Below are 13109 nucleotides of genomic sequence, written 5' to 3'. Positions count from 1 at the left end.
CACACACACGCATACACATACACTACATTAGATGCTGTGATAGCTTCAGAGGCACGAGCGGCCTTGTGATGCTGTGACATATGGAAGCTTAAAGGCTTCTTAAATATCCATATCAATCTGCACGCTTGTCAGCTTGACAATGACGGAAACAGAACACCATTAACAGCGTCAGGCAGTATCATCCTCATCTGTGCAACATTAGAGAAATAGATGGAAGACATTCCACTGGAAGTTGGCCAAGCCAGTGCACGGAGAGCGGATTACAGTTGTGACTTTTTGATTGGTTGTAATATTTAACTGTTAGACCTTAATGTTGGCGTGTTCTCTGGTTTATTTTTGAACAACACTAGCAGTGTCATGTGGAGTTGGAGCTTCCTGCTCAGTTCAAAAGTCAGAAATATAATATCCTGTTTTAAAAAGGATCTGATTGCATTGATTTCATTGTTCTGCTCTTTCTTGGTAATGCATATATGCTTGTGACCGTATAAGGTGATTGTCCTCTTCCTGCTGCGCAGAAAGCATTGTACTCTGCTCTCTCCGGGATGGGAGATGTTTTGTTTTTTGAGCTCTTTCACACAAGCTCTCCCTCTTTTTTTTTTTTTTTAACACAATAGCCCTCTCTCCTCTCACCCAGCGTGGCAACCCTTTCAAACGGGAAGCTCCAGGTCAGTTTCCCTTGCCAAGTTTTGCAGCCTGCCATGTTGTCTATTCTGCTCAGCTATTTAAAAAATGTTGAATATCAACAATGGCTTTCACTGGTGCATTGTCAACTTTTGTATGAAGCAATCTTGGCTGAATGAGATGGGTCCCAGAGCAGGGAGAGCTCAGCTGCAGTGTGCACTACCACACCAGTGACTGCCCGGCTCTCTCGCTCTTTATATTTCTCTGCTGCACTGGGAGCTGCCATGGTGGTGGAGGTGCTCCCGTCTGAATGGCCGTGGTTGGAGTCTAGGATGAGGCTCTGGGCTGTGGATGTCACTGCTATCTCACAGTCCATGGTCCTGCTCTCGGGCCTGCTGACAGCCAGCTGTTGAAGGTGTGTCTAACAGAGGGGATTGGGAAGCAGCAGCAGCCTCGGGGACCAGTCAGAGCCTGGTGAGTGTCCTCAATTTTCTGGCCAGAGTGGGAGGAGGTTAGTAGTGAAGAGAGGACAGAAGAGGGAGGGGGGGGCGTTCAGGGAGATGGTGCAGGGAGCTTTGTGTTCTGTGAGTTGTGTTTACTGTCTGCATATACAGTATATATGTGTCTCATTTAACCAGTGGAAGTTTTTAAAAACACGAGATGGCACCTGTTGGTCTAGATCAGGAGTTCTCAAGCTTTTTGGATATCAGGACTGTCAAGCTAGACCAGAATGCGTCTCTCTCTCGGCACGTTTTCATTCACATAAAAATAATCTGCTTTGACTATCTAATAAATGGGTTTTCCCACATTGTTCTCCCTCATTAAACAATCCAGAATCTATCAAAACGCAAACAACTGGACTCATCTTTGCGGCCCAGGAGCCAACACTGCACGGACCAGTACAGGGTCGCGGCCCCATTATTGAGAATCACAGGTCTAGATGTAATTCTGGTAAAACACAGTAGAGTTAAAAATAGTTAAGTTAGAAGTTTGAGAATTTGAACATATGGAAAATATAAAAGCTCTTATCTCTTCTGTCCTGTTGCAAAAAAATACTGACACAGGCTTTGTAAATCAGAATTCTTGCTCCACTTCTTTTATGTGCCAGCGCTGTACAGTCTACAACCATTCTGACACTTTAACAATGTCCAAACTGCCTACAATACCAAAGTCCTGTCTGATATGCCCACTGGATGCATCAGTGACTTTATGCTGAGCTCTGTGTGTTTGCACAAGCACATACATCTATGTTTGTGTAAGTGAAGAGAAAGATGAAAGCACGAACGAGGGCTTGCTTCCAGATAATAGTAGCTTAGGCTCTTTGTCCTGCTGTCAGCCAGGAGAGGAGTGAGGCTGGAAATCGCTCCAATGCAGCGGCAACATCTTGTATGTTTCATTGACATATCAGTCTATGGGGCAATGAGCTGTCGCCTCTGCACTATTCTGGTCTCTCTGGTGTTTGTGTTTATGGATGTGGGTGAGTGTGTGTAAATAGGTGGCACACCGAGGTGTAGTTCTTTATTAGCTGTGTTGGTGAAAAGTTAAAGTTGCGAAATGGAAAAGTAAAGCGTTATCGGTGAACCACAATGGTTTGAGCTGCTGAGAACATTAAGAATTAAGCACAATATGGATTTTTTACTGCTATTTAATGTGTTGTTTTGCTTTTTAAAATAATTTTATTTACCATATTTAGAGGCTATAGTGACAAAAGTTAATATCACAGACATCAACCTTAGGGATACGGATACAGTTTCTAGTTCAGTCAAAAGGAAACTTATTTAAAATTGAAAAATGTATGTCTTTCTTATTTATTGCCACAAGGTCAGCTCCAACATGAAATTTCATATTATTTAACTTGGAATCTGGATTTGTTTGTCACACTGAACACCACATTTTTAACATTGATTCTGAATATATACTGAATTGTCTGAAAATGTACAGAATTTAAACACACATTCCTCATATAATAATTGGTTAATGAAGTAAAAAAAGAACGTACTTAAGTGTGATATGGATTTGCCAAACCTTTTTACCTGAAAGCACTAAATGTTCCCGTCCCAGCAAACCGAGTGGAGACATCCTACCTTCTCGAGGACCTATGCTGTCCTCTGTCTCACCTCTCTGAGCTCAACCCAAGGCAAGGTGACCAAATTCATCTCAGACCAGCCCATCCATTATCTTGTCAACACAGTCAGCTTCCCACCTTAGTTTGCTCTTCTCCCAGAAGACTTACTCTAATGAAATACCCAATAATCACAGCACTCATCTCGTCATGCTCAAGGTAATTAATATATTTAGAGGGCGATGGCTAACTCTTAATTAAATTATGCCTCTTTTAATGAGACCTTGGCTGGGACAAAATTTATGACCACTATCTGCTTTATCAAGTGCTTTGCACGCAACAAAGATTTGTCATTCTCTCCCAAATCACAGCTAGATTACACACAATAGGACTCATGATTTATATATCAATTTATGCTTGTTTGTTTCTTTATTTAAGGTTTAATAAATTACCTCTTATAATTAACTAACCTAGTTTTGGGTTCCTAAAAGCCCCAATTAATGCTCAGTGCTGTATCGCTGTTACATATTCATTTTGGAGGAGAATACAGATAACAACTTGGTGGTATTAATCATATTACAAAATTGGGTGTATTTAATTAATTAAAGTTACACTGCAAATTAATTGTGCATTCTCACAATATTATCTTAAACTAATGAAGGCTTGACAAAGAGACTGTTTCATTTTTTAAAAGAGGCTAGATTAGTGGGATCTCAATTATGGCTAAAACAAAAGAGGGCCGCTTGCTTGGGCATGGCGCAAAGCAAAAAGTGACGATTCAGCACTTTCTTCCAAACAAAAAACGGAGAAAGTTTCCATTGTTTTTGGGAAAACTGAACATGGCAATGATTCAAAAGATACATGGAAAATAATGAGTGCTGTAATTAGCCAGTCAGGCAATAACAGTATTTAAAATGATCATCATATAGAGGTGCTTGATAATGCCATTCACAGGCAGCAGTTTCCAAGCAGCAGGCATCTGCTTGCTGACAGACTATCATAACTTTAATGCTGGTGGGAAAAAAAGCATCTGGAGGCCTATTTTAAACCGTGTTCTCTTTTTATTGCACGTATAACATTTGGTATTTTTTAGAGTGCATTCTGAAAACGACCGTTGAAACAGCAAATGAGATGTCTCTATAGGATGAATGAAGATTGCACAGATTAGAGGTTTGAGTGTGAGCTGAGCTTCTGCTGAATTTAGGCAGCAGATACAGAAGTGATCAAGTTGCGCACTAGATGGCTTAATCTGGCCTCACCCAGTGGCTCAGAAGCAAAACCATATTTATTGAAATTTTCTGCTTAATTTAAGCTGAATTGAAATTAGCTTTCAATGGGTAGGAGCTTATGATTCACAATCATTTAGTATTTTATTTTTCATTTAACGCATCATATACCAAATGCTTTAATATGACTGTTTCTTCTAATCTGCTAAGTAAACGTGAAGCGTCTTTGTCTAAGAAATGACTCCAAGGAGCTAATAATCATTGTATATTCATTTAAAAATGCCTCCACAGATGTCCTCTCCTGTGATATAATTTCATTTGCTTTTAGCTTCATTAGTCAATAACCACAGTTAAAAAATGCTTGTGTCAATTATGGGAACTCCAAGGGTCAGTGAGTATATGAATTTTTAACTGCACACTGCTGCACATGATTACATTGAGTGGTCTTGTAAGAATGATTAACCCCGGCATGTGGGTGTGTGAACAATTTTGCATGCACTCATGTTGAGCATACTTGATCCAGTGTGTGTGTGAAATGCGCGTCCCTAAGTGATAAGCAGCTACAACCCAAAGAGGTGATGAAGTGAAAAAACTATTCCCTTGGCTTTGAGTGAGATGGAGCAGAGTGTTGGGTGGTCACGCCTTGTCTGCTCATGACAGTGGCGGGTTAAAGAGATTACACTGGGTCTGTGTCAGCAGCCTTGGCCTTGCTCACACAAGAACATAATGAGGAAGGACATGCTTGGCCTGCCGGGGAGAAAAAAGAGGCTAAAGTTTGAAGCATTCCTCAAAGACATCTACAGGAGGCAAGCTGCTTTTTGCATGTTGTTTTACAAGCCGAGGTCAGTAAGTAAGATGGTTACATTCCACAGAGCTGAACAAGGTGGCTGCTGAGTGTGGACATATCACTTCTCGGCTTCACTCCCATGCCACCACAATGAAAACACAAATTACTCTGCTACAGTGGAGGCAAGAATGCCGCGTTCTCCATTAGCCTCGAGTCCTCCTGACAGACTTGCAACACTCCACTAAAGCTCTCCTGAAAAATCGATGCATCTGTCCCTCTGAGAGTGTGTTTTTGGGTTCTTTTGAAGGTTTGAGTGACAGTCCCCTCACCTAATGACTGAATGTAGGCGCTTTCACTGCCTCAGATGGGCCCACATTAAGAGATGATCCTCTGGGTTGCATCCCAACATGTGGTGAGTTTACTAATCTGCCTGCTTCATCCTTTCCCCGTTTTCTTTCATGATAAGTAAAGCTCCACATAGTGCCTGGAACAATTGAAAAGTGATGACACAGAGCAGCACTTAAGAAAATCCTATTTCTCTTGCATATCAGTACCTGGCCTTTATTTATTCTCTGTCCTGATGCACATATGGTAGAGTTTACTCTCATTCTCCTTCTGAAGTAGTGAACACATCTTCAACAAATCCGATTTTTCATTTCAAGGTTTCCATCCTCCTTCCATCAAGGTTTTTAATCATATTTTATTTTTCAACATAATAAAAAGGAATTAGATGAAAACAAATATTATTTTGCCATAATTCTTCTTAAATAAAGACTTAAAGCAGCAGCAGAGTGCAAAAATATTCTTATATTATTATTAACGCTTTGAAAAAAAAGTATTATACTTTATTATACATTACTTTGACTATGTTTCAAACTAAATCAAAGACTCTTAGTAGGTGAAGCTTTCTTCCTAACAGATATGCCACATATATCCTTCAAGATGCAATCAGTAAAAAAAAAAAAAGGTTTTGTTTGCTAGAATAACTCATAATATTGATGTCTGAATTTTCCAAAGCAGCATCCAGGACTGTAAATGCATTTTGCAGAGGCCTTTAAATTTGTTTTAGCAGCTTTAGTAAGAATTTCCTGACACAAATGAATGCACCATGGCCATTATAAAAAATATGTGAATCAAAGATGTGATATAAAACATGTTCAAACGGTTTAAAAATAAAACAACAAAGATCCCACAGAGTAAAAATGTCCCCTCAGCCATGACTCTGCATTACACACAGATATTAAACATTTTAAGGCTATTTTTTGTTAAGCATTATTTGTCAACGACAACTCTTATGGGTCAAATAAGTCAAATTACCATCAGGAATACTAGCCCTGCTTTGTGAAATAAAGAGGTGATAATAGCAGCACTTTTATTCCTTTAAATGACCCGTGAATATTATTTTACCTGTGTTGAACTGGGAGGACGCAACCATTCACGCCGACACAATAGGAACAGCAGACCGTGCGTAAATTGCATCTTCATTTGCATTCCTCGTCCAAAAATCATGCAAATCTTAATGAGACAGTTTCCATTGTGGCTGTAATTGAAAACCCATTCTTTGTTAATTACTGTTTCTCAAAGGCCTTGTCCGCAGTCACTGAGCTGAAACAAAAAAAGTTATTGATTCTCGGGGTCGTAGGGTTTAAAATGGACACGTAAAATAATGTTGTTTATTGTGGGATTGAGATGCGACTTTCGATTATAAGAAAATATATTTATCCTATTTGGGAATAGTCAAAAATGTGATGAAAACAAAAAAAACACTTGGCTATAAACGATAAAATGGGCAATAAAAAAAGCAATAAATTACAAGCCATTATCAGTTACTTATTTGTAGCTGAATGGCAGACATGCAGCGCCTGTGTCTCGTCGTATAATATTAAAGTTGAGCTCATTTTGTCCGTCGTGAATTGAAATGGTCTGACCATAAAGCCCCATTGACAGCCGAGCAAAGGATGCGGACATGCAGACAACTAAACCGGTTTCAAAAGGTGGGATTAATTCCATTTTGTGTCAATTAGTCGACCTGAATGGATCCTAATTCCCATAAAGCTCTCTGCAAATATAACTAACATTTTTGTTTGTTTTATTTCCGAGGCCCAAAGGCCACAATTATACCTCTTCTCCAACAGAAACCTTTATTTTCTGTGATTCCTGTCAAGTATAGTCGCCAGACTTAATGCTGTGTCAACATAAATGTCAGATTTAAACAAAATACTTGCTTTCAACCATCCGATGCACCTTTATTGTAACGAAAAACTACAAATTGTATAGATTTTTCCTCAAGACTCGATGGTTTGGGCGGAAATAGTGCCCCCCTCTCCCCCCTCCACATGCACATACACAGTCAATCCATTATTTTAAACATTAAATTATCCTCGATCGAGCTGATTGCATGCAGGTTATATCCTCCCATCAGGGCATCCACATATTTCCCAACATTCAACAGTGGGATCCTGCAGTCGTGCGCCCTGAGAGCCCCTTTGGGCTGTCAGGCTTGTTGAGTCTGAATCAGAGCAGACTGTGCTGGTGGTCCTCCGTTCCTTAATTAGGAAATTAGCTGCACAGAGGCCCTCATTACCAAACTCCGGGTTACTCCTGGTGTGTGTGTTTTTTTCTCTTTCTCTCCCTCTTTCTCTCTCTCTCGCTCTCTTTCTGCTACCGGTCAATTTCCATAAGAAGATTACAAGCGGATCAGTATTGAGATCTGGGCAGATAAACAAATAGCCTAACTGGTCCCTGAGAATAGATGGCTGCTAATTGGACGTTAGTTTTATTGCTCCTGCTCTGTTTGTGACGCCCCATTGAACGCGAAAATTAAATTCATGAAGTGATGTCTCTTTTCAGCTGATTTACTACAACTATATGGCTGAGGGGCTATAGGCGTTCCCTCCCTTTAAGATAACAGAGCAGCTATTTGTGCCTATATGTAGACTCATTTTAAAAGTCATAAATATGATTGGCAAATTAATGTCTGCTTTTGAGTTCTCGGTGCAACTTTTATAAACCTGTTTTTTTGTTTGTTAAGAATATCTACAAAATCCATTTTTATTTCATTAAATCCAATCCGCTTTTAGATGGATTTTGACATTTTACTCTGAAAGCGGAAACTTTCATTCACGCTTGGGAATAAAGGAGAGCAACAATGACTGACAGACGCGATCGGCTCATTGATCATTTAATAGAATCGGCTCATTTAAGCCTTTAAAACAGAGAGAACTACGCTCCTGATTCAGTGTTTCGACTAAATAACAAATCCAGCTCTTTACGATGAGAAATGACAGCCTGCTTTTAGAGAATAAAAGTCTGTCCGGTGTCCCTGCAATCTCTCATAAAATTCAGGAGGCCCTACAGTAAAGCTCCGGGAGGTGAAACGCTTTTTAAAAACAAAACAAAATGCACATAGGCTACCAGAATGATCCCTGCAGAGCTCATCTAAATGCCGAGGTGTTAATAGTCGCTTTCGATGGGCGATCCGCTCGGAATCATTAGCAGGTGTGAGGCTTTGCCCTGTCGAGCGATGGCTTTCTGCGGCGTTTAGGGTCGTTTGTAAGGAGACACATGCAAAACGAAGTCATCATTTTAATAACCATTAACACCGCGGAGGGAAAACTAGTCGGCAAACAGGAGCTGGCAAACAGGAGCTGGCGATCCGCAGTCGCTCACACAAACCGAGGGAACTTTTCCCCTCTGGGATTAAAGAGATGGCCCGTCCCCTCCACAAGAGGTCGTTGATGCATTAAAGTTTTGCATTGTGGCTCTCTTTCTCTCTCCCTTCCTCCCCCCTCCTCCTCCTCCCCCTCTCTCACACTGCAACAACATCCACATTAACGTGCCCATTAACTTCATCTGAAGCTGAGTACTGCTGGCATATTTTATAAAACACGTTGGTGTAGTTAATCGTTATTTGCCGTTATTCTGTTTTATTTCAGTACATTTCCACGTTAGAGTTTAATTATATTGGAGGGAAATTATTTAAATTATTTAAGCCCATCTGAAGGTGTTTATATAAATGGAAAATTCATACAACGCCGAAGCAGAAATAAATAGATCTTAAGAAAAAGTTCCGAGTAGGTGGTCCACAAAGGTTTCTGAAATATTTTAAGGATTTCTGTTTAAAAATAAAATAAAAAAAAGATATCGCTGCCTTGAAGGCTTTGACAGCACTGAAATCCCTAAAATAGGAAATAATATTTTCTGAAAATGTGATTAAAGCAACAAAAGGCATGTTTGACAGCAGGTGGAGATGAAAGGATTTCTCTCTGCCAAGGGCACATTTTATTCCAATATTCCACTTTTTGCTTGAACTATTTAAACTTATTTTAGGTGTGTTTTTTTTTTTTTTTTTGCCTGTTGAGATTTGCCTCTGTAGTTGATTTTTTGACACTGATCCCTAAGACTTGTGTTTCCCTGCAGCATACATTACATAGATGGCATATACTCTTTAAATAAATTGTATAAAAGGTACTATAGCCTAGGTTGATGGTTCTACACAGTGTTTATAACTTTTGGGTTAAAAGGTTTGACTCTTTCTGTTTTATTCAACAATTTCAGTCCCAAAATGTAGAGAAAAAAAGTTAACAAAGTAACAATTTGATCTAATCTAGTCTAATTTGTTCCGAAAATGATCCTGATGCGATCAGCCAATACCTGTTCAATAACAAAAATCGATCGAGTGCATTTTCCGTTAACCACTCATCTTTATTCTCGGATTATAAAGGTTGTAAATCTCTAACATTTAGCGCTTAGGTTTTCGAGCTGCGCTGTGGTTTAAAACTTTACCTCTCCCTCCTCCTCTGACCAAAACACAGCGCCCTGTGCTCTGGTTGGCTACACCGTGGGTATGGGGAGCTGCGCGCTGATTGGTCGCCTGCTCCTCATTGTCATGCTGTCAATCCACATCACATGGTCCGGCCACTAGGCCTATTAACACATGAGCTTGGCGAGCAAGTTTACAGACTTCTGTTTCAGAGCCGTGGGGGACAGAGCAGCTTTGAGCGGAGAGAAACCAGAAGCACCTGCAGACACATTTGCCTCTTTGGGCACAACTTTTTTTCCTCCATCTTATGAGACTGGTCAGTATCTCTACCTCTTTGACTGTTGGCGCTGTTTTGTGAACTTTTTTTTTTTATGTGCCTGTGAGTGAACACTAAAAGTCGCCAGAATGTATAACATGATGGAAACCGAGATCAAGACCCCGCTCCCGCAGTCCAACTCGGGCTCTGCGCAGGGCGCAAAGAACAACAGTGTCAGCGACCAGGAGCGGGTGAAGCGGCCGATGAACGCCTTCATGGTGTGGTCCAGGGGACAGCGGAGGAAGATGGCACAAGAAAACCCTAAAATGCACAACTCTGAAATCAGCAAGCGGCTCGGGGCTGACTGGAAACTTCTGACCGACGCCGAAAAGAGACCATTCATCGACGAGGCCAAGCGTCTGCGCGCTATGCACATGAAGGAGCACCCGGATTATAAATACCGTCCCCGCAGGAAGACCAAGACCTTGCTCAAGAAAGACAAGTATTCTTTGCCAGGGGGACTGTTGGCGCCAGGAGCCAACGCCGTCAACAACTCGGTGTCGGTGGGGCAGCGCATGGATGGTTACGCGCACATGAACGGGTGGACGAACAGTGCGTACTCCCTCATGCAGGACCAGCTGGCCTACCCTCAGCATCACAGCATGAACAGCCCCCAGATCCAGCAGATGCACCGGTACGAGATGGCGGGGCTCCAGTACCCGATGATGTCCTCGGCGCAGACCTACATGAACGCGGCTTCCACGTACAGCATGTCTCCGGCGTACACGCAGCAGACCTCCAGCGCCATGGGGCTGAGCTCCATGGCGTCCGTGTGCAAGACCGAGCCGAGCTCACCGCCGCCGGCCATCACGTCCCACTCTCAGCGGGCGTGTTTGGGGGACCTGAGGGATATGATAAGCATGTACCTGCCCCCCGGCGGGGACAGCGCGGAGCATTCCTCCCTGCAGAGCAGCCGGTTACACAGCGTCCATCCGCACTATCAGACCGCAGGGACTGGCGTCAATGGGACGCTACCTCTCACCCACATCTGAGAGGAACAGAAAGAAAAAAGACTTCAAACTTAAAAAAAAAAAAGTACTTCGGATACTTGAACTTTTTGGTTGCTAAAGAAACAACGCTCAACAGTTTTATCTCAACATCTCTTGAGTTGTCCATTTTAAAAGAAAAAAGAAAAAAAAAAGAGTTTTAAAATGGACCCGAAGCTGAACGTTGAGCCCATCAGAGTAAACTGCATTGCAAAGAGGCTTTTTATCACAAGTATAAGCAATCAACGTATGTAGAAGAATTGGACTTCTATATTTTAATTAATGCCATATTTTCTCTCTATGAAAAGGCATGTGGCCTCATTAAGAGAGGCTGGTGTATTTCTGAAAAGCTGGATGGAAAGTTGGTTCATAAATGTTTACACTTAATTTGTAGAGTGTCAGTTGTCTCGACTGTGTCCAAATTTTGTAGTCTGTCTCTCTCTCTCTCTTTCTTTTTTCTCCTCCCCCCCCTCATGACCTAGGTTAAAATGAAATGTTAAGACTGTGCGGGTCGCAAACGCAAGTTTTATTTATAGTAAGATTTTTTTTTTTTTCTTTTTAGCTTGTGAACCCGATGTTTTGTCACGTGAAAAATGTTCAGATTTGTTTTTGTAAAATGTTATTTTCTGTGATGGTTTTGACAGTGTCATGTTTACTCATTATCTTGAACGAAAAGGTTTATTTAAACTGACGTTTCTACATATTTTAAAACCATCCTCTATTCTTAAATGCTGAATAAATTTGTACGAAACATGATTTTTTGACTCTGTCTTTTGTGTGTAATATGAGGCTCGCAAATATGAGTTTGCTTGTTCTAAAATCTCTGGAGTGTAGGTGGTATCCCAAGGAAGCATAAAATTGAAAAGAGATTATTTCATAGGTGTGGACACCCTGAATGACAATCTGTTATTTTGATAATCTCAGTACAGTGATATTTTCACTTGTAACTGGTTTTTCTTCATGGAAAAGGTGCTGCACAAATAGTTTGGTTTTTCCAATTTCTTTACAAGCTTTAAAGATAAATTACTTGGTATTGTTTTAATGTCCACTTAAAATTAAGAATTAAAATAAAGAATGAATTCTACATAATTCCCTACACCCTTTGAATTTTCTGATATTTTTGCTGCGTTGTCATTGGCTCATTAGTTTTGGATTAAGGTTAATAGAAAAATATGGTAGTATCTTTTTTTCCTTTTTGAGTTAGTTTGTGAAAAAGTGTATTTTAATTGCCTCATGGAGTTTAAGTCCTTTTCTTACGTTTACCCAATTCACTCCCTTATTTTCTAAATATTTACTTGGTGAAAACAGACTATGAGTAGGCTATATAATTCCACAGGTTGTCATCACTTTGCTGCTTCAGTCAATATGAATGTGTTTTTTAATTCATTTTATCACAGTTAAGGGTCTTTCTTTTTAAAATGAATTTAATCTAAATACATAAGACTAAAACAAAAAAATGGGTTAAGCATCTGATCACTTCACATTGAAAAGTGGTGTAAGCTTAGAGAAAGAATCCAATGAAACACAAGAGATGACACCTGGAAGCTTTGTAGATTTCCTTTGGATGTTGGTGCTGATGTACCAAAGTCTGATTTATGACTATTTGGCATAGACAATAATATAATGACTTTAAAGAATCAAATTAAATATTTAAATCCTAAATATTTAGCATGTTGCCATAGGATTTTCTAATGTAGTCCTATATATAATTTCTAATATGGACAGAGAAACTTCTGTTGTGCTCATTTACATCTGGAACATTTTGAAATCGCTGGTCACTGGCGATCCGTCTACCTCTGAGTTTGTTCTGTTAAAATGTCCTGATTACTCAAGCTAATATAATCTAAATGGTGGATTTAATTTTTCAGCAAATTATACTGAAATTGCATCACATTCATAAGCTTAACCTCCCTCAACACACTCACTGTGGCTGACACTCTAATAATGCAAAGGTGTGTGGAAGAATGGGCCGGCAGTGTACTTAAGGATAAATAAGCTCTGGCCACCAAGAGGGCCGAAGCAGTGGCGGTCCTGCTGGCCTTCCCACACTCCCTGTAGGACTTGATCCACAGCTCAGCACAGCGGCCTGGATTAGCCCCACGCACCTTTGTGGAGGGAAAGATTATCCAGACCTCCCTGCATTCACTGACAGGGTCTTAAGTCATTCTAGCGTGCCAGCAGCCACCCATCACCTAATCACACTTTCCAACTCATTTTTTTGTAATTAAGCAGCTTTTCTCTTCCTGCTCCTCAGTGTCAAAAGTGCTTGCTGTGGGCTGGACAGAGAGATGGGTTTTAGTCATTTATTCAACTCTGAAAATTATGTTCCCTCCCAATGGCTTTCACCTG

The 13109-nt window shown here is 40.6% G+C and overlaps 1 protein-coding gene across 1 annotated transcript; it reads left to right on the top strand.

Annotated features, from left to right (window-relative positions):
- The first annotated feature begins 9666 nt into the window (after positions 1-9666).
- sox3 (SRY-box transcription factor 3) lies at positions 9667-11516 on the top strand. The gene has a single exon (XM_035668725.1). It carries the CDS (start codon positions 9864-9866, stop codon positions 10764-10766), a length of 903 nt encoding a protein of 300 aa, XP_035524618.1. The 5' UTR covers positions 9667-9863; the 3' UTR covers positions 10767-11516.
- Positions 11517-13109: the final 1593 nt, after the last annotated feature.

Source organism: Morone saxatilis, unplaced genomic scaffold, assembly GCF_004916995.1.
Source record: "Morone saxatilis isolate NCDOM2014 unplaced genomic scaffold, NCSU_SB_2.0 Contig22, whole genome shotgun sequence".
Lineage (NCBI taxonomy): Eukaryota > Metazoa > Chordata > Actinopteri > Moronidae > Morone > Morone saxatilis.
This window is presented reverse-complemented; position numbering and strand designations above follow the sequence as displayed.